Consider the following 23,606-nt stretch of genomic DNA (forward strand, 5'->3'; position numbering starts at 1 on the left):
CACTAATGCCGCCTGTAGTGCGTTGCCATAGCGGCCTCCTTGTGCATTGATATCGGCGCCCTTCTCGAGCAGTATTTGCACTATCTTCTCATGATTACACGCTGATGCCGCCTGTAGTGCGTTGCTGTATAGGCCTCCTTGTGCATTGATATCGGCGCCCTTCTCGAGCAGTATCTGCACCGTCTTCTCATGATCACACACTAATGCCGCCTGTAGTGCGTTGCCATAGTAGCCTCCTTGTGCATTAATATCGGCGCCCTTCTCGAGCAGTATCTGCACTATCTTCTTATGATCACGCACTAATGCCGCCTGTAGTGCGTTGCCATAGCGGCCTCCTTGTGCATTGATATCGGCGCCCTTCTCGAGCAGTATTTGCACTATCTTCTCATGATTACACGCTGATGCCGCCTGTAGTGCGTTGCTGTATAGGCCTCCTTGTGCATTGATATCAGCACCCTTCTCGAGCAGTATCTGTACTATCTTCGTGTAGCCACGACACGATGCCGTGTATAGTGGGCTGTTATATCGACCTCCTTGTGCGTTGGCATCGGTGCTGTAGTCAAGTAGTATCTGCACCACCTTCTCGTGGCCATTCTCTAATGCCGCTTGTAGTGCATTGCCAAACTCGCCTCCTTGTGTGTTGACGTCGGCGCCTTTATCTAGCAGTATCTTCACCATCTCTTGAGAGCCATAGTATGATGATATCTGTAAGGCAGACCCATATCTTCCACAAGGTGTGTTAATAGCGTCTGACAAATTAAGCAAAGCTGTAAGCAAGTGTGAATATTTTCGTTCGGCAACAAAGTATATCAAAGTCACATTAGGCTTGACCTTCTTGGTCTTGTACCGCTCGAGGGCGTTCCACCAGAGTCTGTAGTGGTCCAACCAGAGACCATTCGCACCAATTTGACTTTTCAGGAAATCCTGCTGAGAAATATCGCGTTTCTGCGCTTGTTCAGCGTGCTCCAGAAGATATGCAATCGCATAGTCGAGAAAGGGCCATTTTAGACGCATGGTAGATTTGAAGATATCCAGGGAGGCATTAGTCCTGTGACTGGCCTCACAATAATGTTCGAATTCCTTCGGTATATCAGTTGTTGATATACGGCGATGACATGCAATCCGCAGAACTTGATGGCTGGTACCCTCAACATTCGCGGCCAGAGCTTGGGATATCGATGCCAGACCATTCTCTTTAAGTAGGAATTCGCGAACGGTCTCGTGTATAAACTGAACCGTTACCGTTTGTGACGGGCCATCTTGGATGACTTCAACAAGACCGCGTGAATGGTTGAGGATCGATCTGGCTAGCCGCTCGGGATCGGGGATCGAGATATCCATAGCCAAAGGGCTGTGTTGGTCATCCAGCGGCTCAGAGTATTGCATTGCAACAATCAATTCTGCCGGTTGAAGTGGACGTAGGCTAAAAAGCATCCATTGAAAGAGAAGCACGCTTTTTCCGATCTCATCGCCACCTTTCTTCAAGATCTCTCGAAATAGCTCTTTAAGATTTGCTGGAATCGTTTTAAGGCAAGTTTTCATGTCCGACAAAGATGCTCCACGGTCATCAAGTGTGTTTAATATCTTTACGACAAGGACGACCCAAAGAAAGATGCCAGCTGATTTGTTGAGTATCTCGACTCGAAGCTCGTCCTTTTCATCGCCATCATTGCACGTCAGTTCCTTAGTGATGTAATAATTGATATCCTGGCCATGCTCAAGTTGATCTTCGACGACCAAGGACAGTCCTTTAGTGATGTTGATGTGGGGATAGTGACGACTGGAAAGGCAGATACGCAGTTTGCAAGAGCTGTCGGAGGCCGATGCGCGATCGGAAAGCTGTATCAGAAAGCGTATCATATCTCGCACATCATCCTCGTACTCGGCCTCGTCGAGCGCGTCGATTAGCAGACACAGTCCGAATGACTCGTTCGACTCAACAGCATCCATAAGAAATTCTTGTAATTCTTCCACCGACCATTGCTCTCCCAGTTGGCCTGGGTCTTTGAAAGCGAATTTTTCCGCAAATAAAATGCCGAGCTTTGGACATGAAGAGAGAAGGTGATGCACGACTGTGCGGTACAGACCCAAGCTTGACTTCTCAAGAGAAGCCGAAGCACGCGCGTTAAAAAAGTAAGGAACGACACTTTGCCGACCACGATCCTTGCTCTTTCGCTTACGAGCCCATTCGAGAAGAACCTTCATGAGTGTCGACTTGCCGCACCCAGGTTTACCCTTAATCCATAGAAAGCCACTGTGCTGAGCCGAGGAGTCACCCTCATACCATGTCTGGAAATGGGGATGGTGGAAGAGCCACTGGCAGGTTGACAACAGCGCTTTCCTGACGTTGTTGACACGAAAGTCGATACGCTCGAACAGAAGGGATTTAAGGAGGGAATTGTACTTATCTTCGCTCATAATCCTTGAGACGTCTCGAGAACTCTGCTCTGAGTGCTGTGTGTGACTACTCGTGCTCGCTCTGTGTGATACAACTGTGTTTTCATGCGGGAGAGTATCACTGGAGCCGAAGAAGTTCGTATTGTACGACGTTCTGGCTCGTTTTGCAGGCCTCAGCATGCTTGGTTGCCCTGTTTGTGGTCGTTGATCAGAGTCGGATGCTCGTCCAAGGAGGTCGGCAATATTATTGCACGGCGCGGGGCTATCGCACGGTCCTGATGACCAGACCTTCTCAACAGCATCAAGGCGGGCAGCGACATTGCTACCATGTCGTTTGTCGATCTTCCTCCTGAGTCGACTAAACGCGTTATCGCCCTCACCATAGTTAAGGGACATATAGACGCCGAAGATTCCCAGAAGACAATACGCACCGTCCTCTCTCTTCGTCGTCTCGCGCCCTTCTGTCCAGCGAATTTTTTCGACAACTGGGAATTGATCGAGAGATGTGCCACACAAGGCAGCGAGAGGAATGGTTGTGACCTCGTGGATCTGGTGCGCCAGCGTCTGCTTCGTACCTAAGAATTCTCCTTCCTGCGAGAAGAATTCGACGTTAGCAGGAGCTAGAAGCTCTTGCAGCGTCCATCCTCGTGTAAACCATCGACTGTTCCGGAAGTCGAGCTCCCATGTGCTCTGCTCATTGCCAATCTTGCCGCTCTCCGGGACTGTTACATCCGAAAGGTAGACATAGCACTTGGTCGCCTGTTGGTACCAGCGAAACATACTTGTAATCGCTTCGGACAGTTCAATGGTGGTTTTGTCTATACAACATGTATCCACCCAGAAATGCTTAATCTTTTCCTTTCTTGCTTGCTCGCCACAAAAAAGAATCTTGGCGTAACCCGACTTGCTCCGACCTTCACGGTTCTGTATGTCGCCGAAGGTAACTTCATCATGTTCTAGGCCCCAGGTATGGGAGAGGATCGCGTACGGAGGGATGTTCTCATTCCGATGATCAGTCAAGACGAGTTCGTTCTCGCTACCCCATGTCAATAGCCGCATCGCTGTATCGTTGTTGGCTGTCGCGTGAAGCCCTTGAAGGCCGCTCAATGGATTGCAACCACCAGCATCGGTGAACGTTCCACATCAATAACGTCAAAGATCGGCCGAAAGAAAGACGCATCGAAAGTGCCGCAACCTACTCTGTCACCCGTGCATGGCATACCACTCTTGGTGCCTGCGGCGCTTGAATTTTACACCATGCTCAGCCTCATCGAGACATTGGCAGGGTGTTTGAAGAGCCAACCTCGAATGTCACATGATTGCGCTAAAGAGTTGGGGGCTGGCGATGGCCATGTGTCAAACGATGCAGGCGTCAAGGGCTCTCGGCTTTCGAGGAGTTGGGGATACAAGTTTGCAACATTAACTACTCGGATCACGGTATAGTAGGTACAGGTAGGGGTTATTAGGGCCTGGGTTGAATTGCTCTCCCTTGACTGGATTCGGCAACGAGTGTCGCCGCAATATATTGTATAGCGCGCTTGGTGCTGTACAGAATAACTTGTTCAATAATTCTGTCAGGCGATTGTCATCAATGCAGCGTCGTATGGAGCCTCAGGTATATTTGGTAAGCGCACCCCAAGTTCAGCGCATGTCCACAACACTAAGATACTCATGTCAGACTCCTCAATTAAGTCCGAAGTTACATGTAGTCCGGCGGGACTCTTGGCACATAGGTATACATGTTTCCCATCATGTCCAGCGGGTCCCTAGTAATCAGTGATCGAAGTAGTCATCCGAGCACAGTCACTCGGTACCCGTAGAGTGAGTGGCTACAAAGTACAACCCGTACTCGTATTGTACCTCGGTAGGTAGTCACAGGTAAGTTGCGTAGCCATAGACGCGCACGTGTCTGACATGGTCATTTGAAAAGATCGAAAAGGGACTGAGCAATTAATGACATGGGACGGCGTTCTTTCGGGAATCCTTTTCGAGCTTACGTATGATGATGATGATCTACGTACAGGACCTACTGTACCTCAGCTAAACCTAGGTATTGTATCCGTATGTACGGAGCACTCGTACAGTAGGTACGAGTACCGGGGCAAATCAACCAATACTGGTGGTGGTACTGCTCCATATTGTGCCTTGATCCGTACGGGGTCCTCGTACAGAGCTACCTTACTGTACAACACTTTCCCTCAGGGTGCTCATCTCTTTTCCTCTTAGTAATAATAGCCAGTTACTCGTACTACGAGTTAACTAGATCTTGTTAAACATTTAAGCAGTCCATCTCATCCGTGAGTCCCGTCCATTCAGGATCTTGCAGACTCTTTCCCGAAAAGCGCGCCTACTTGTATAGGTACTCGCACAACGGCGGATACACGACTCGGGTTTGCTCGTAATAACAACTCGGGTCACGTCATCGCCTTGACCCGATCAGTCCAGCGAGCCCACCAGCAGATCCAACAGTTCTTGCCTCCCGACTGGACGTGCGGTATCTGTGAGAATAGCTGCCCGAGGGAAGATGGCTGGCTCGTGGGTTCCCATAATTGAAAAAAAAAATAATAACCTACGAGGTACAGTGGCTATCCGAGTTGTCTTCCTGCAATAGGCTCTCTTCGGTACGAGTACGGGGTATGTAGCGTCATTGTGTAAGAACGGGGTCTGATTTCAAAGCCTCTTCTGACGGATCTTTCGCGTTGGGACATCTATCCGGCTCTGCTTAGGTCATGTTCGATACTCGTAGAATCTTCATTTTCGCCATGTACCAACCCAGATACTTAAAGTATGCAGTCGCCCGACGTTCTCCTTGCCGTGCATAAATAAAAACTCCCACTTCATCATCGTCATCATCGATCTGGTTGTGACTTTGTTCCAACAGCTTTCTACGTCCATTTCCACTTCCACTTCTATCATATTTACTCTCTCAACAACACGCAACCACCCCACCGACACCTGTTCACTCTCTCGCGAATAAAACTGATTCCACCACCATGGGTTCCATAGACCAGAGACCACTTATAGTCAACAAGCCCGCCGAGGGCATATCCTACTTCACACCCGCGCAGGTGCCTCCCGCCGGAACTGCCAAAGATCCGCAATCCGACAACCATCCCATCCCCAAGATATTCCAGCCTCTGACGATCCGAGGCGTCACGTTCCAGAACCGCATCTGGCTTTCACCTCTGTGCCAGTACTCTGCGCAGGATGGCCACGTGACCGACTGGCATCTGACGCATCTCGGCGGCATCATCCAACGCGGGCCAGGCCTCACCATGGTCGAAGCGACCGCCGTGACGCCCGAGGGCCGCATCACACCTGAAGACAGCGGCCTGTGGCAAGACAGCCAGATCGCACCTCTCAGACGCATCGTCGAGTTCGCTCACGGCCAGTCGCAAAAGATCGCCATCCAGATCGCCCACGCCGGCCGGAAAGCCAGCACCGTCGCCCCCTGGCTCAGTCTCGGCGACACCGCTCGGCCTGAGGCCAACGGCTGGCCGGACGACACGGTCGCACCCAGTGCGATCGCCTTTTCGCCGACCTTCCCGCACCCCAACGCGCTGACGCTCGAGGGCATCCAGCGCATCAAGGACGACTTTGTGGCCACTGCGAAGCGCGCAGTCGAGGCTGGATTCGACGTCATCGAGATCCACAACGCCCACGGCTACCTGCTGCACGAGTTCCTCAGCCCCGTGAGCAACAAGCGCACAGATGCCTACGGAGGCTCGTGGGAGAACAGGACACGCTTGACGCGCGAGGTGGTCAAGGCGGTCCGCGCGGCTATCCCGGCCGACATGCCGCTTTTCTTGAGAATCAGCGCCGACGACTGGCTTGAAGGCCAGGATGAGTTCCCGGAGTCTTGGACGCTGAAGGACACGGTCAAGCTTGCGCCAATCCTCGCGGATCTGGGCGTCGACTTGCTGGACACCAGTTCCGGCGGTGTCCACCCAAGTCAGAAGATCAAGGGTGGTCCGGGATACCAGGCGCCGTTCTCAAGGGCGGTCAAGGACGCCGTCGGAGATAAGATGCTAGTCACGGCTGTCGGATCGATCACGAACGGACCACAAGCCGAGGAGATTGCGCAGTCAGGCGTTGATGGTATCTTCGTGGGGAGATTCTTCCAGAAGAATCCAGGTCTGGTTTGGACCTTTGCAGAGGAGTTGGGAACCGAGATTCATGTCGCGAACCAGATTGGCTGGGGATTTGGAGGGCGTGCAGGTGGCAAGGGAAAGCATTAGAGGAAGTCGTGTTGAACAAGGCGGCGCCTGGTCTTGCACTACGGTGAGGTTTCAAATGTTTCAAATATTTCTTTGGGGGGAATAGAAAGCGATGGCGTTGAGTGTATCAGGTGCAGTAGACGAGTATTTAGATGTACTCTGCGGAGCGAAATGGATACACGAAGAAACCGCAATCGCATTGTGACGACATACGTACAATGCCTCCACGCAGTATTCCACAGGTTGAGAATGGTTCGAATGATCAAACGAAGATTTCCTATCTCGATAATTGCAATCTCTTTGTGCAGCTGGAAATGCACTTCGAGGTACCTTCGGGGAAAGGAAACTATCCAGAGCACCAGTATATGCAGAGGTGACTTCGCGGGTTGCTCTGGAGCGGCGACTTGATAGTCGTCCGTGTTTGAAGATGGTTGAATTTTGTGTTAGCAATTTGCTGATGTTCTGCTTTTCAGTAGTTCCCTTGAGCAATCTGGAGACCATATCTATACAACTAATTCAAGTACGAGTTGCAGGAGAAAACTCACTCCTGCCAAACTGTATTGTAATTTGTGTGGCACAGAAGAGTCTTGGGGAGTGGTGTAAGATCCAACAAACCTCTATAGGGATAGACCAAAACTGCACCCGCGCCATGCGAGCAGATTTCTGTGAAGAATTTGAGAAACGCACTTCTGATCTCTCTCTCGAAACGTGTGACAATTTCGCAAAGTGTGAGGTTGTGGAACTGATTGCCGCAGTAGACCTGTCAGAGATTATGCGTTCGGAAAAATACGCAGGCAGTGTGAAATGTAGAAAGCACAAGGCTGCTATGCACCAGCAAATTTGATGTTGCTACGGGGTAAACGTCAAGGGAACCTTGCCGTACTGTAGCTTGCCCTTGATTGTTTGGTGTTTGGTATGATAATAAAAGGTGGAAAGCAGGCCAAGTATGGAGTCGACCGTAAAAGACTCTGCTCTGTCCACAGCCCGCAAACCACGGACCTTTTCTCATGTGGGTACTGGACCGAGCCGCAGATTGCAAACCAAATGGCAAAACCTTCTCGGGATCGATGAGTTTTTTTGCTTCGAATGACAGCTTCCGTCGACAAGTCTGTAACTCGGAGAAAGGAATTGTGGTTCCCTTCGTGTCCAACTGTTGATGCTGGCTTACAGCGGATGTCCTCAGAGGCCATCCGGAAATACGACAAAAAAAGACGAGAAAAACACTGAACTTTCATTGGAGAGAACCCTGGCCTGTGTTGATTAAAGCGCCTCATCTGTTTCAGGACATCCATGGAATGCCCACTGTGGACCGGCCACAGTGACAGGAAGCGATTTCGAGGCTTGCATCTTGTGACTTTTCTCCATGTATCATTGAACTTTGCATTGTTTTATCAAAAAGTCTGTAAGAATAGAGCATTCAACCTGTCTGAGGTGTGTCCGTTCAAGGTTGCCTTGTGCTTGGGAGGGACACGTGGAGGAGGCAGTGCGGGCCGTCAAGAATGCTGTATCCAGGCGGTGATCGGCTGAAGATCAGGCTGTGATCATCAGGCAAAATATCGATATTAGGAATTGGCTGTTATCGATTGACCGGGGAAGCCGCAAGTCTGTACGGGAGTGACCACTTAGCAGATGGTGGTGGAGATGGTAGGATCAGGCTGGGGCGGTGACAATGCTCCATGCATGCAGGAGCTGCGTAACTCAAAGCAGAAGATCAAGGCACAGGCGTAGCTAGGCAGTTGGCGCGCAGCATGAGTACGAGAAACGGCGAGTTGTGACCGCATCCTGCGTTTTCTGGCGTAATTGTTGTCTGTAGGTGGGCGAAACAGCCTGGGGGCAGCCTGTCACCGAAACTATCGTCGACAATGAAATGGACTCGTGTGGAGAGAGCCTACTCGTTCGTACTCGTACATGCTACAGAGTACTCTGCCACAGGGACGTAAGGCCAGGATCATGCTGTGGATCAGGCTACTCGTATTGTGCTCCAGGGGCGGAGAATTGCGTTGCGGTTGGGTAGCCTGGAGTACAATACAAGTAGTCCACATCATGGAGAGGGCGACGAGGGAGTTTTTTGTGGCTCTCTGTCTGAGCGATCGTTGATGATGGGATTGCAGGAGAAACTACTCATACAAGCAAGCGAGTAGAGAGGTTGGATGCCCGACGCAAACTGAACTGCGTGGCAAGGCAACTGGCGCAGTGAGGGCTAGTTAGTTAGTGGACGTGTAGTGAGCACTTGAGGTACAGCTAATAACACGTCTGCGAACCCTCGGTACGGATATCTGGGGGTACCAAAGAAGTAAGGGTGGATGGCAGTGACAGCAACAGCCAAACAGTCCGGGCCCTGTGGCCTTTTTTCTCAGGCTGTGCAAGCAAAAGTAGAGAGATCCACGAGTGCCGTTCGTTGTTGTTGTGGTGTGCTAGCTTCGCTACTGTGCTGCGTTGTGCGTGCAGAGTGTTGGGTACGAGTACAATACCAGGCAGTGCTGTGATCTGCTCGCTGCACAACAAATCTAGACCGACCGCAAGCCACCTCTTCTTCACCTCTTCACCTCTCTCCCTCCGACGTCCTGCGGCGCATCCAGGATCCCGAGAAGCAGAAGATGCTTGTTATTGTCCACGCTGTCCAGCACCCTTGACAGCTACCTGGCCCGCGCGTCTGTACCTGGCTAAGCGCCACCCCCGAAGTTGTGTGCCTCATTCTCGCCCACCCCGTCGCGAGTCAGAGGCGTGGTTGGCTCCAAGTTGCCCGCTTTCCTGCCAACTTCAACAACCTTCCAGTTCAAAACATGAACTCCGACATCCTTCCTGACGCCTCTGCTCCGACGAAACGACGTCGAGCAACACTCACCAAGAACCCTCCTCCATCCGCCTATCCCTCCAAGCTTCCTTCGTTACGCAAACCTCAGTCGTCGGCCACTCTGCAGCGAGCACCGTCAGCTCCGTCGCCTTACCCGCGTGGTTCTCCAGCAGCCACTTACTCTGCCCGCGACTTTCACCACCGATCTCAGTCCAGCGCCTACGCCTCGTCCTCATCTCTTGATCAGTACACCACGAATCCTTCGCCCATCATTCCATCCCACGAGTTCTTCGCGCCTACCACCGGCGACACCTATCTCCCACCGCAGACCTATCCTCCCACTCCGCTGGGCTCGGATGACCGTCACAACGACTTGATAGGCGCGCCGTTTGACGCTTCAGGCCTCTTATCATCCTTGCAGACTGCGGGTCTCAACAGAGGGCAAAATGATATGATGCAGGCCTCACAATCTCCGCAGCTCTCTCGTAACCATACGAGTGTAGAATCTCGTACTCCTTCGGGAGGGACATCTCAGATGTCGAGATCTTCTGGTATTGCCATGATGGAAGTCACGCCTCCCAAATCGGACGCCGGCATTCTGAGTCCAAAGAGATTCTCCGGCGACGGCTCTAAACCACCAGGGCCATTTCGCAAGAAGAGCGGCTTCTCAAGTTTTATGAACAATATGCTTGGGTCGCCCAGGACCATCAAGATCTCCGCCCCGGAAAATCCTATGCACATGATTCATGTAGGCTATGACAACCAGACCGGCCAGTTTACGGTAGGCTATAACACACTACATCTCTCACTGAGTTATCAGCTAACTCTCACCTAGGGCCTTCCTGCGGACTGGCAGAGAATACTATCTGACAGTGGCATCCCCAAGAATGAGCAGGACCAGAATCCACAGATGATGATGAACATTGTGGAAACATACAAGAGCAATTTCGGGGGTGGATTTGATGACGGCGTTTGGCAAAAGTTTGACCATGCGAAACTGTCTGACTCGCCTCAAAGCAGCAGCAGTAGTTACCAAAGTCCGGTGGCCACATCACCTAACATCAATCCCGCTACGTATTCGCCCATCGCTGGAGTCATATCCCCGCCCGCAAGCCCACGGTTTCCTCAAAATCATGAAGGCAGCTTCGAGAACCCTCGCGCCCCCCCGCCAATACCAAAAGGTCCTCCGGCCAGCGCAATTGGCTCCAAGCCTGCTCCCTCACCTGCTCTCATGATGCCGAATAGACCTGCACCAAAGCCACCTACGCAGAATCTACGGGACTTGGCCCCAGTTCGGCCTGCACCTCCTCCGCCGATGAAGCATGACATCGTGATACGGCAACCCCCGAAACCACAGAGTCCAGCTGTCACCGTGCCAACATCCTCACCACAGGCCTCGCAAGAAGAAACATTCAGTCGCTCAAATTCCACAAAACCCCGAACCTCATCCCCTCCACGGCCCTCGCAACCCGTACAGTCTCCTGCCCAGTATCAACAACAACAAGAGCAAGCGATGTTGATCGCGCAACAAGCCATTCAAAGCAAACAGCTCGACCGCAGCCGAAGTCAACGCCAAGTTGCACCGGATGCGCCTGAAGTTCCACCGAAGATCCTACCTCAGAAATATAGCCCTCACGTACCTCAAACCCAGTTTGCTGCCGCGGCCGACTCGTCAAACTTACAAGGGCAGGCACAGGTAGCGAAAGTGGGCCCGGTCCCAGGTCCTAGGCCTCGAGCGAGACGACAACAAAGCAATATTATCGATGTTACTGCCAGGCTGCAGGCTATTTGTACCCCGGGCGATCCAACGATGAGATACAGCAATCTCAACAAGATTGGTCAAGGCGCTTCGGGAGGAGTTTTTACTGCCTTTGAAGTTGGAAGCAAACGGTGTGTTGCAATAAAACAAATGAACCTGGAACAACAGCCAAAGAAAGATTTGATCATCAACGAGATCATCGTCATGAAAGATAGTAAGCACAAGAACATTGTCAATTTCATCGATAGTTATCTACATGAGGGCGACCTGTGGGTGGTGATGGAATACATGCAAGGAGGCAGTTTGACCGACGTCGTGACCTTCAATGTGATGAGCGAGGCACAAATTGCGGCGGTCTGCAGAGAAGTAAGTGATACCTCAAGGCTGAACCTGAGACATGCTAATTGGTCTTAGACACTGTATGGCCTCCAGCACCTGCACTCCAAGAACGTCATTCATAGGGATATCAAATCCGACAATATCCTCCTCTCTGAAAGAGGCGACATCAAACTGACCGATTTTGGCTTTTGTGCGCAAATCAACGACACCCAGAATAAGCGAACAACAATGGTGGGAACTCCATATTGGATGGCCCCAGAAGTTGTGACTCGCAAAGAATACGGTCGAAAGGTTGATATCTGGAGTTTGGGCATCATGGCTATCGAAATGATCGAAGGAGAGCCGCCTTACCTTACAGAGTCGCCCCTGCGAGCGTTGTATCTGATTGCAAAGTACGGCACGCCAAAAATCAAGAACGAGGCCGATTTGTCACCGATTTTCCGGGATTTCCTTCATTTTGCTCTGAAGGTAGAGCCGGAGAAACGAGCGAGTGCTCATGACCTGCTTCACGTGAGTTTATCCACGACCCTCGATCGATCCTGGCTAACCGTGCGTGTAGCATCCATTCATGCACAATTGCGCTCCCCTTACCAGCTTGGCTCCTCTTGTGCAATCGGCTCGCGAAAGTCGGGCAGCAGAAAAGGCGAACAAGGGAAACTAACGAGTTTTTATTGCCTGTGGGTTGTACAACTAATACTACACCGATTCTGGCATGTATAGGCAAGATTCGAAGCCATAGAGGTTTTTGGCCTATCCGACCACATCTCGATTACTCTGCGATTGTTACAGGCGTTGAGCATACCTTGAGACCCTATGAGAGGTCCTTGTGTTATACCTTAGCGCTGGGTGCAGGACGAGGTTTCTGCTGTTTGCTGCACCTTTTTTCCTTCATGACTTGATGGCTTGAAATGTGGTCCCGACCAGTCTTTTTACTTTTCATGTAGTCCTTCTGGACGCTGGCTTACACTTCTTTTTATACGGTCTTCTGAGGAAGCTTATGATTCCATGATGGGCACGGAGTTCTTGGTCAGATATCGGATGCTATGGCCGATTCCTTGCTCGGGTTCTAGCGAACGCTTCAGCGATATATCTAGAGGTCTTTACTGCGTAACATGGAGTATGGTCATGTACCTACCTCAACGCGTAAATGAAAAAGAGAAGAGAACCTTCATCAAAACAACTGCACAAACACTGTTCGGGTACGCAGTCGTCGTGATCGTCCATCGTAATGCTTGTGTGGCTGTGCTTAGACTCGCTCGGTGTGGCTGACTTTCGCCCGGCTTTTGCCTTTGCGTCACTCCTTCGACTCCATCTCCAACCCAGGTGATTAGGCTGCGGCCAACAAGTACGAGAATCGCTTTCTGAAGACAACTCAAGGGACCACGTTCTTCTTTCTTTCTCAAGCGCTATTTTCGGCTTTGAATTATATCTACGACACCCGAAGCGACTGTCTATCCTGCCTCGCCCAACATGTTCCGGGCGCAGCAGAACGCTTTTGATGATGTTGTCGGTAAGCTTCATCGGACCCGTGATGCTGCCTCGAAACTGATTGTGCTCTAGCCAAGGCGACTGACGAGAACCTGACGTCTGAGAACTGGGAATTCATCCTCGACGTATGCGATAAGGTGTCCGCAAGCGATAGTGGCGCGAAGGATGTCGTGGCTGCTATGATCAAGAGACTGGCCCATCGAAATGCCAATGTCCAGCTTTATACACTCGAACTTGCGAACTCGCTGGCGCAGAACTGTGGAGTGGCCATGCACAGAGAACTTGCGTCAAGGAGTTTTACAGATGCTCTACTGCGGCTGGCGAATGACAGGGTAGGTGGCTGAGACCGTTGTGCTGCCAGATCCAGGGTACCTGACAAATCTAGAACACACATCAGCAAGTCAAGTCGAAGATCCTGGAGCGCATGGAGTCCTGGTCGAAAGACTTCTCGAGCAACACTGAACTAGGGATCATGGAACAAGCATACCTGAGGCTAAAGGCCCAAAGTGAGTTGGATCGCTCGAAATGGCAGAAGCGAGAACTAACGCTATCTAGATCCCAACTTACAACCTCCGCAAGCCCCTGTCAAGAAGCAGATAACCGACTACGACCGACAAAAGGAGGAAGAAGAACTTCAAATGGCCCTCAAGCTATCCATACAAGATAAATCCGTACCCTCGCCAGCCGCTCAGGCGTCCGGCTCGGCGGCAGAATTGTCAGCACAGCCAGCCTCATCAGCACAACAACCAGTGCACCAACCGGTTCCCTCAGGTACAACCGCTGCGACCGTGTCCCGAGTACGAGCCCTGTTCGACTTTCAACCTTCAGAGCCGGGAGAATTACAATTCCGTAAGGGAGATGTTATTGCGGTGCTGGAGTCGGTTTATAAAGATTGGTGGAAGGGGTCGCTGAGAGGTCAAACTGGCATTTTCCCACTCAACTACGTCGAAAAGCTGCAAGATCCTACTCCTGAAGAACTACAAAAAGAGGCGCAGATGGAGGCAGAGGTTTTCGGACAGATCAAGAATGTTGAGAAATTGCTGGCTCTATTGAGCACCAGCACAGGCGACACAAACGTCCGAGACAACGAAGAGATAACGGAGCTATACCACAGCACTTTATCAATTAGGCCAAAGTTGATCGAGTTGATCGGGAAGTATACGCAAAAGAAAGGTAAGCTTGCAAGAACGGGTAAACACGAATCAAAGCTAACATTTGTACAGATGACTTTCAGCAACTGAATGAGAAATTTATCAAGGCTCGGAGGGACTACGAGGCCTTGCTTGAGACGTCGATGGCTCATTCAGCACAAGCGTATGCTCGGCCCAGTCCGGCTGCTTACGGCTATGGAGGAGGTCCTCCGCCACAAGGCTATCCTCCACAGAGATTCTATACTCCGGGTTAGTACAAGAGCTCGAATATTTTGTATGTTGTTTCTAAGATTCAATCTTCAGATGGTCAGCCTCCCAACAACGCTGTGCCGTATGGCAATCCGACACCATTTCAACCTCCTTACCCCGTCGCATCACCACCTCCTCATAGCCGTACTCCAGCGAATCAGCCACCATCGCAGCCTCCCCCCGACAGTAATTATCCCTCCTACCCATCCGCTCCAGTTCGCCGACAATCTCAGCCTGAACAATACGCGGCATATGCCCCCCCGTCGGATGGCCGTCCACTGACACAAGCACAATACCCGGGCGTCCAACCTCCGAACATCACACAGCTACAGCACCAGGAAGAGACCTATTCACCGTCGAACTATTCCTCGGAAGACCTACACGCTCAGAGAGTGTCGCCTCCGCCTCAAACGCAGCCCCCGCAGCAGCAACAGCCATATCCTCCTCCGATGAACACAAGCTACGCACCTGCTCAAGCGCCGTCAGCACCTTCTCAACCGCCGTACGACTACTCGCAACAGCAGCTGCCCCCGCCACAGGCCAACGTTTCACAACCTCCTGCTCCAAGTCACGGCCCACCGTCCGTCCCAGGTGTCAGTGCAGCTCCTGATCGACCCTTGACACCTCTTGCGCAAGCATCCCCATACCCTGTCTTCCCACCGGCTTCCGGCACTAACCTCCCCAATCAACAATATCAAGCGTACAATCAGCGGCCGACGAGTGTAGCAGCGGTGCCACAGGCTCCCGGCGTGGGGGCTGGAGACCAAGGACGCTACAGTTACTACAGATAGCACGGGTTTGTACCATTTGCCACTTTGCGGTTTACTCGGTGGTCAGAAGCGGCTTATATGGAACGGAGTTACCTCAGGAAGCAAGCGTCGACTTTTGTTATGCCAATGGGAAGACTCTTGGGACAGTCTTTCTGGGATATAGTCTTACTACGGTCGTGCTCAGGTATCGGAGGTTTCGGCGTGGCTCTAGTTAGTTGACCTTGGTATAGGTACGTATCTGCAATTAGCGAGACGTTGAACCGGTAATTCCTGGTACGATCGCATCTACGAAGACGGGTAACGTCGTCATTTTGCAAAGATTGCTTTCTATAGTCAATTGCCATCGTGCACGACACACCACCATGAACAAGCGGCCGGACGGGGCAACCACTAGAATGTGTACGCTTCGAGCCGCTTTACGAGGGGTCATATCATGGCCCACTGCCCGAGATGCTTTGCGTTAGTAGACGTTAGGTACACTTGTTGATCCTTTAGCAAGCCGAGCCGAGCAAATGGTTCTTCGCACGGCTACAGGTTGTTTAATCTAGGTCGCGACAACAGAGAAGTGAACACCATGGATGTTGCCTCGATGGGGGGTTGCGTAGCTGGGCGCAAAGATGTGTATTTCGTCTCGTCTAGTAGATAGATTTGCAAAAGCACGCCGTCGTTCATTCCGCCAGCCCTAGGGGGACGTACAAAAATAAACAGAGTCCTCTCCTTTGTTTGTGCATGGAATCCCCTGGCTTTGACACACCAGGATGCTTGCAGTTTGAATTACCGCCTGATGGCTCCGAGTCGGGAGTGGGTTTTCTCACAAGTAGCAGCAAAAAAAAAGTCACCCTTTCTGTCTTCTAACCTCCTCTTTCTCTCTCTACGCCTTATGCGTGTGCTCTTTCGATTCCTGCCCCTAACCCGTACAAAGAATTTATTTGCCCTCTTGGGATTGCATGTATGTGTATCCGAAGTATGCAGCAGCTGCACCAGCGAGAAGGACAATGTACATGGCGACGCCCAGTCCAGTGCCAGCATCTGATTTTCCACCGGGACCGGCCGAGATCTTGTCGGTGGCGCCGATCTTGGGGGCAGGGTCGCCGGGGACTCGCTTCAGGTTACCGACCAGGAGACCGTCTAGGATCTCGCGGGCTTCGTCTGAGTGGCCGACATCTTCAAAGGCTTCGGTTGCGTCTTGGCCGCCGACGTCGAGGAGGACTTCTTCACCGCCGCTGCAACACACGCAAACGTCAGTCCAGATTGATCAGCTCCTCTCGAATAGCTGATGGGATCTGTCCTCCATGTCCCGGACATTGAACAAGACACTCAATCTCGACTGTTCAATGTGGGGCAAGGAAAGGGTGGGGAGGGGGCAGGGGAAGAAAGATATTTTGTGACTTTTTTTCTCGAGGAATTGGGGGGGATGAAGATTGGCCCAGGCCCAGATGGACTTACGGATGCTCGTCGACGAAGGAAGAGGCGTTGTAGACCTTGTCGTGGACGACAATGTAGAGATCTTTCTTGGTGCTGTGTTTGGACACCTCGGCGTAGGTGAGTTCCGAAGACATGGTTGACGGGGAAGAACGGGACGGGGATGGCGGTGAAGCGACGAAGGTCGGGCGAAGCTGAGCACAACTCTAGTTGGCGATGGACGAACAAAGCGCACGAAGAGAGAGGATGTCGATGGTATTGCAGAAGGAAGCGCAGTATGGACGGGAAGCGAGAGGAAGATGCCAGAACGGAGCAAACAATAATAATTTAATCAAGATGGCACCTGTTGGCTCTGCCCTTCTCGGTGGTCTGCCTGTCCCAGTTGACCGTGGCCGACCCTCGATTGAGCTGGGGCGATCGCTAACGTCGTTCCTCGCTCCCCTTCCGCAGCAGCACCGGCCAATGGCAGCGTGCCCGATCAGGGACGCCGTGGTGCCGCCTGCGCTGACCTGCTTATCCCCCGTCTACGGGCTTGCAAAGAAAACAGTCGTGGGGCCACCACGGGAACTAGTTGCCTACGAGGGCGGCTTCGAGCACAGCAGTCGGCACCACGAATCGGAAGAGGGTTGTTTCTAAGGGGACCCGAGGACGGGAATTCTCGCCATCTTCCACGGAGTAGTGGTATTATCTATACTGGAGATACTCGTAGGAGCCAGGATTTCTTGCCCCGAAGTCGCCTTCTTTGTCCATCTCTGCTCCCCACATGCCCTTCCGGACCGCCTGCTGCTCCGACCGGGTGCGCTCAATTCCGCGTCGACAGTGTCATTAAATGTACATTCACGTTATACCATTCACGATTCACGTCGGTGGCAGGTGGCCGAGAAAACTCAGTAGTACTCGCGCCCAGAAGTCTCGCATTATTGCACCATTCTCGCTTGTCCGAATACTTGTCCGTGCAACTCCGTGCTTCGTATCTCAACGCGTGCTGCAGAAAGCTCAAGTCACGTGTCGACGCGCTTCGTGATCTTTTTTTTTGTTGACTGCGCGCTCGTTAAACCCCGCCTTCGATGATGTTCACAGCGAAACCGTACATCTACATCCTCTAACAAACTCTTCGCATCCCCAAAACACACCGGAACCCCCTTACAATGTCTAGGGCCACTCGATGCCAAAATGCCGTCGCATATTGTCTACAGTAACGTCCATCGTGGTGATGATCCGGATCCCGAGGGCGATGGTGACAACCGCGGAAACCACGCCGGAAGTGGCACGCTCTTCGCTGGCCAGAAACTGTGGTTCTCTCACTCGGTTCCTCAGCGCAAATGGCTCCTCGAGAACGCCCGGAACAACGGTGCCGTCATCGTCAATGTAGACACCAATGCGGACGTCAAGCTTGTCGACCACACGAGAAAGAACCAGCCTGTCGGAGCGTATTCTTACAAGTACGTTGAGTTGTCGATTCGGCGGGGGCGGCTGGAAAACCTTGCGGACCATGCAGTTGGCGTTGCTACCAGGGCCGCGAGACCTGTTGGGAGCACTGCCACCGCTCCCAGAGGATCAAGAGTGCCCTACACGGAAGAAGACGATCAGTTTCTGTGGAATTGGATGAAGCCTTTCGAAGACAGTGGAGGAGCATACAAAGGAAACGAGATCTACAAGCAAATCGAGCAGGTCAATCCACGTCACACTTTCCAGAGTTGGCGAGATAGATGGTTAAAAGCCACTCGGTTCCAGAACAGACAGGTGACGAAGTCCGTCGAGTCGGTGTCGCAAGAAAGACAGAGTCCGGAAGAAGAAACCCGGCAAGCGCCATCTCTACCTGGGGGCTCCGTCCACAGAACAGATCAAGGTAGCTCCAACACAGCCACGTTATTACCTAGGAAGAGAAAGGCAGGATCCTTGTACGACGCGCCCTCTCACATACGGCCTCGACATCCAAGCGACTCTCCAACCAGGCACGCGAGCCCCGAACTGCACACTACTGCTGCTTCTGGGGGCCGGGAAACGTTACCATCGAAGCGGGATGAGCGAACGGGTCAAGATGCTGTGTTGGACGACGAACGTACTCAGAAAACCGGGCACAATGTTAGTACTCAGGACTCTCTGGAAGACGAAAAACTCCATACGGAAAATGAGAAGAGATTCTTGGATGATATCGCAGGCCCATTTTCCAAAGCAGAGTCTCTGCCACTCTACAGATTGGTTCCGAGGTTGAGCCATATGGGGCTCGAGGAATTCGACAATGTGTGGAGACAAATGGCATCGTCTGAAGACTATAAACACCATACCGCCAAACAGTGGAAACACTGGTTTGAGTATCGTGTTTTGCCAGACTATTGCAGGATAGAAAACGTGCCAATGGATCAAATTGCACCTTACATGTCTATGCGGAAAGAGGACAGCTCGACTGGTGATGGTAATGACGACGATGAGAATAACGCTGGAGATGAAGATGAAGACGAACAGCCGGCTGACGGCGACGTGGACATGAACCAGGACAAGGGGCTCGGCGAAGAGCTCGACAGGTGCACCAACTGCTACACGATGGAAGCGCAGGAGTGGCATCACGATAGGAAAGGCCGAATCTTGTGCAATCCATGTGCCGTCTTCTTGAGGACGCACGGCGTTCCAAGACCTTCAACCATGGGCATAGTCAGATTGAATGCACCGAAGGAAGATCAGAACCCAGATCCGGGTGTCATGCAAACGCCCCCGCGTGCATCCTCTCCTCCAAAACTTGCTATACCCCCTATTATCGCCTCCATCAAAGTATCCCCCAAAATCTCACCTGCGGACGTGGGCGGTTTTGCAGGAGATGGACGGACGACACCACGGGCACAATGCCACTTACGATCTCCTTCTTTCCAACCAGAATCTCCCACACTGGTTCGAGCTCCAGAACCAAACGAAGCTAGGAAGCGAAGTACAGGACCTGGGCGCGGCTCCCAATCACAATCAACCCAGAGCACCAATGGAACTAGCAATCAAAGTAACACACAATCCTTCTCGCAGAACCCTGGGCTGACAATTGGTGAATCTCAACTGGAGGAGGTTCAAATACCTTCCAATGAGCAGACGGCAAGAATGGATAAGAGGGCCGTAAATCCTGCTCCCTCATTCAGCTTTGTAACATTCAGTAACCACCATCGACCACGCCTGCATGATGGACCAGGCGATCTCGATATCGAGCAGGAGTCGTCCCTCAGGATGGACAGAGGTCCACGCCGGGAACCACCGGTATTTCACAGCTCTACAGAGACAGATGTGTTATTGAATTCTCCCCCTTTGGCTTCGAGGAGCATTTCACGAGATTCACCTCTGCCTGTTCCAGAAGGGTTCTCACCGCTGTTCGTAGCACAGGACGAGGAAGAAGACGACCTGGAAGTACTGGAAGGGCTAAGTACGCTCCGAGAAGAGGAAGGTGAATTAGAGGATGATATTATGACGAGTCCGCTGAGGATCGACCTGATTAGCGAGGAAGACCAGTCCTCAGTAACTATGAGCGAGCCCCGTTCCGATACACAAAAAGAGCCTGGTGACGAGAGGGAGGGGTCAAACTCATACAGCACGCCAAACCACGAAACTTTGCAGAGGAACGCTCAGGAGTCGTACCAGACAAGTCGAGAGACGCTGGAACAATATGAGACAGCACCAGAACAGCAGCAGCAGCAGCCACGAAAGCGGAAGCATTCACGCGACCGACTTTCGACCCAGGCGCTGTTCGGCCAGACAGACCTTGACGAGGAGGTCTCTGCCTATCTCGAGATAGTCGAGCCCGAAGGTGGCTGGGACAGCGTTCTCGGCCCTGGCTCTGGGGCTCCGGATGCAGATGCGGAAGTAGATGTGGATGTTGGCGATGCAGGCCAACAACAACAAATACAACAAGAACAACAGCTCCCGAGTCGTCCCGAACCACTCGATACCGACAGTGCAAATGAAGCACATCGCCACGATCTAGAAAAGGACCTCCGCCCCGGCGAATTTCTCATCGATGCATGGTGCAGACGCCAGAAGCAGCGACGTCCCGACGTCCCTGACGCTTTTCTCCTCCAAGCGGCGCATTGCACCACTCAGGAATACGGACCCAGGAGTGAGGAGATGGTCGAATTTTTCCTCGAGCGGTGGCGGCTGAAGGGGCAACGTACTTTTCCTTCGTCGGCCACGTCTTCGAGGAGAAGTCGTCAGCAGCAAAAGCAGCGGCCTTCCAAGTCCGATCTCAGACCCCCCTCGGACGTACCGGGTGTATGGACCGATGAAGACGACGAGCTCCTCAAGTCCACAGACGTCTATCACAGGCGGCGACTGATCAATAAACACGGCCAGGAAGCTTGTATGCGCCGCCGCCAGTATCTCAAGGACTTTGAAGATGAGGTCGTAGGATAAATCGTACCTACCTACCTTGCATGGCTCGGACTTTGCTTGGTGGTAGTTAGTGGTGGTGGTGGTTTCCAGAAAATCGGTCCTGGAGATGCGGAGTACACAGGTAGGTATACATACCAGGCAGGGGTACTTGACCGAAAGTATACCCCTGATGTGGTATCGATATCTTATCATACCTGCCGAGAAAATGTATCGTTACGTTTGTTGAATGACTGAATGACCGGATAAATGAATGAATGAATGAATGAGCAGTTGATTCAACCCTTGCTACCTCGGGATCCGTGGGATTTCTTCCGGCGATGACAGACGCATGGCGAGCCCATGACGAGATGAGAACGGACGAGTATCATGATGTTTTCTTACGGTCTTCTGGGTTTTGTATACCGTACCACCTATCTACCCACCTTACGTTGCCTTTGCAGGAAATTTGATACCAGAAGTTCTACACTATAACTGACTCAAACCCAGCCAGCATACATACCTAGCTCGGTAGGTATACCTCCCCAGCAAGGTATAGAATGACCAATGACCATTAATCTCGATTGTACGGACGGAGTATCCATTCAAGGTAGAGAAAACACATAGCCGCCTTTGGGACCGAATATGGTCTCGCGAGCATTAATCACTTTGCAGTCGTCGCTACATCCTGGATTATTCAGTCGGGCGTTACGATTAGCCCCGACTTGGTGTCTCTTTACTGATACGGAGCACAAAGCTCTCGGTTGGTCTTCTGATATGGTCCCAGAGCGGTACCCAAGGCCAAGTTTAGTTGCCGAACGAAATTCGCTGTTTCTCTCGCCGCTACCGTTGTCCAAGGCTCCGAGCAGTGTCCTGGTCTAGAAATTCCTGCACGAGGACATTCGAACCCATATACTCGAGCATCAACAATCGACCATCTCGGGGTGAACGTTCCATTTTTGCACCCTTCGGAAGAAATGGAGTTCACCAACAACTGTGTGCTCGGAGTACCCAGGTTGTTAGCAAATTCCTCTTCAATCTCGCCTTTTTCAGCGCACATCACGCACGATCTTCCTGGGATCGAAAAGCCGCCATCACTGCTTCCCTTCCTTCCTTTTGGTATCACCTCATCGCGCCATGCGTAACCCATTTTGTCCCAGAACGAAAGCTAGCAGCTAGCCCAAAGTCAAAAGAACCTCATAAAAACCTTCCCTCACCATTGTTCGCAAAGTGGAGCAGATGATGTACATGATGTAAAGAGAGTGGCCTAAGCCAAAATACCACCAGAACTAGGAGCTCAACTAGCCGTAGATGTTAGCTTTAGGACATGCAAAAGGTGCAGGTTAGGAACTTGCTTGAACTTGAGATGGGCCTCATAAAATCTGAGCATAGGCCTAGGACAGTGCTGGTAGACCTTGTCCATGGTGACTTTTGACTTTTTGCCATTCTTAAAAAGAATGTATGCCATAAGCGTCCCGGACGCGTTGCGCTCAACGGTGTCGATCTTGTCCACTTGAGGCTCCCAGTCCTTGCCGGACGGAGTCCAGTCTTGTTCGTTAGACGCGGAGCTTCTCTTCTGCTTTTTTCGTTGCGGTTGGTCTTGTGATGCTTCGGATTTCAGTGCCTGTTTGGATTTCGTTCTCTTGACAGTATTTGCGCTTGGAGCCCCGCCGATGGTGTCATGGTAATCTTGCAGCACCTTTCGTGCATGCCTGAGAACCGTTTGTTAGTCTTCTCGGATGGAAATCAAAAGAGACCCAAGTCAGGTTAGACTGACGGCAGAAGATTTTCCTGAGGCTCCCATGTGTTCTCGGCTTCGTCGTACCCAACCCATTTGATGAGATACTCTACGATGCCTTTCCTCGTGCGATGGCCTTGTATTCCTTCTACAACGTATAAATCTTCGCCTTCGTCGTCATCACTGGTTTCGCTCCCTTCGCTGCCTTCGCTTTGCGCGCGGGAAGACCCCTTCTCAACCTCGTCGCGAAGTGTACCATTGAGCTGGTTTTTGGATGCTTTGTCTGTGGGTGGTGTGCCGTGGGTTATGTCGCCTGCACCACTACCAGCGTCGGAAAAATTATCCTCTGAGGGCTTTGTCAGTCCATGCGTGGAGCGCATGCAATTCAAAAACAGAGCGCGACATGTGGTGCCCAAGAAAGTCAATGGTCAAACGTACCGTCTCCCGACAGCGGTCGAGGCATCTCGATGAAGGCAATGGCGCGATAGATAGTCTCGACGGCGAAGCAGCAAAGCCGGCGATGACTGGGAGACTGTTACTCCGAAATTGACCATGAGGTTGCGGCAGGCTGTGGCTGGTATTGAATTCCAGGGACGGAGTACTAACTACTAACTAGCCTCAGTCGCAGATGAGATGCGATGCGCTTCCCCTACGCGACTCTCCGCGTCACGTGACTGGAATTCCCCTTAGTCATCTGTGGGCAACCGAGAGCTTCAACGAGAATGTTGCATGAGAATTCGGAAACGTCTCTGGTTGTGGTACTGTCTGGAATGGGACAGTCCTTACATCGTTTCTATGGTTGCAAGAGGCCAAGTGTGTATTGTCGAACTGATTCTAGACTATTTGCAGGTTATATCAGGGAAGAGATGTTGGTATTTCAGCCAGCTGTTGCTAGCAAAACCCTTGTCAAGGCAGCCTGCTACTGCGATATCTATCATAAAGGT

The 23,606-nt window shown here is 51.9% G+C and overlaps 7 protein-coding genes across 7 annotated transcripts in view; 4 read left to right on the forward strand and 3 right to left on the reverse strand.

Moving 5' to 3' along the window:
* PV08_06476 (uncharacterized protein) overlaps positions 1-3,456 on the reverse strand; it is a gene marked incomplete at both ends in the record, with an annotated part of 3,996 nt that extends 540 nt beyond the window's left edge. The window contains one exon of the mRNA XM_016380813.1: positions 4-3,456. Within this exon, the coding sequence (XP_016236640.1) occupies positions 4-3,456 (3,453 nt within the window). The remainder of the gene's footprint in view (positions 1-3) is intronic.
* A 1,934-nt stretch (positions 3,457-5,390) lies between these two features.
* On the forward strand, positions 5,391-6,635 carry PV08_06477 (uncharacterized protein; the record flags this gene model as incomplete). Its single annotated transcript, XM_016380814.1, has 1 exon — positions 5,391-6,635. The coding sequence occupies one exon, from the start codon at positions 5,391-5,393 to the stop codon at positions 6,633-6,635; it is 1,245 nt and encodes a 414-aa protein (XP_016236641.1).
* A 2,762-nt stretch (positions 6,636-9,397) lies between these two features.
* Positions 9,398-12,167, forward strand: PV08_06478 (uncharacterized protein; the record flags this gene model as incomplete). The annotated part of the gene is made up of 4 exons (XM_016380815.1): positions 9,398-10,189; positions 10,244-11,533; positions 11,582-12,016; positions 12,066-12,167. The coding sequence occupies 4 exons, from the start codon at positions 9,398-9,400 to the stop codon at positions 12,165-12,167; spliced, it is 2,619 nt and encodes an 872-aa protein (XP_016236642.1).
* An 809-nt stretch (positions 12,168-12,976) lies between these two features.
* Positions 12,977-15,185, forward strand: PV08_06479 (uncharacterized protein; the record flags this gene model as incomplete). Its single annotated transcript, XM_016380816.1, has 6 exons — positions 12,977-13,016; positions 13,067-13,326; positions 13,380-13,500; positions 13,550-14,167; positions 14,218-14,394; positions 14,449-15,185. 6 exons carry the CDS (start codon positions 12,977-12,979, stop codon positions 15,183-15,185), a joined length of 1,953 nt encoding a protein of 650 aa, XP_016236643.1.
* Positions 15,186-16,089: 904 nt separating this feature from the next.
* On the reverse strand, positions 16,090-16,723 carry PV08_06480 (uncharacterized protein; the record flags this gene model as incomplete). Its single annotated transcript, XM_016380817.1, has 2 exons — positions 16,090-16,387; positions 16,611-16,723. 2 exons carry the CDS (start codon positions 16,721-16,723, stop codon positions 16,090-16,092), a joined length of 411 nt encoding a protein of 136 aa, XP_016236644.1.
* A 1,036-nt stretch (positions 16,724-17,759) lies between these two features.
* Positions 17,760-20,969, forward strand: PV08_06481 (uncharacterized protein; the record flags this gene model as incomplete). Its single annotated transcript, XM_016380818.1, has 1 exon — positions 17,760-20,969. One exon carries the CDS (start codon positions 17,760-17,762, stop codon positions 20,967-20,969), a length of 3,210 nt encoding a protein of 1,069 aa, XP_016236645.1.
* A 1,252-nt stretch (positions 20,970-22,221) lies between these two features.
* PV08_06482 (uncharacterized protein) lies at positions 22,222-23,042 on the reverse strand (the record flags this gene model as incomplete). Its single annotated transcript, XM_016380819.1, has 2 exons — positions 22,222-22,636; positions 22,702-23,042. The coding sequence occupies 2 exons, from the start codon at positions 23,040-23,042 to the stop codon at positions 22,222-22,224; spliced, it is 756 nt and encodes a 251-aa protein (XP_016236646.1).
* Positions 23,043-23,606: the final 564 nt, after the last annotated feature.

This window comes from Exophiala spinifera, assembly GCF_000836115.1.
Source record: "Exophiala spinifera strain CBS 89968 unplaced genomic scaffold supercont1.4, whole genome shotgun sequence".
Lineage (NCBI taxonomy): Eukaryota > Fungi > Ascomycota > Eurotiomycetes > Chaetothyriales > Herpotrichiellaceae > Exophiala > Exophiala spinifera.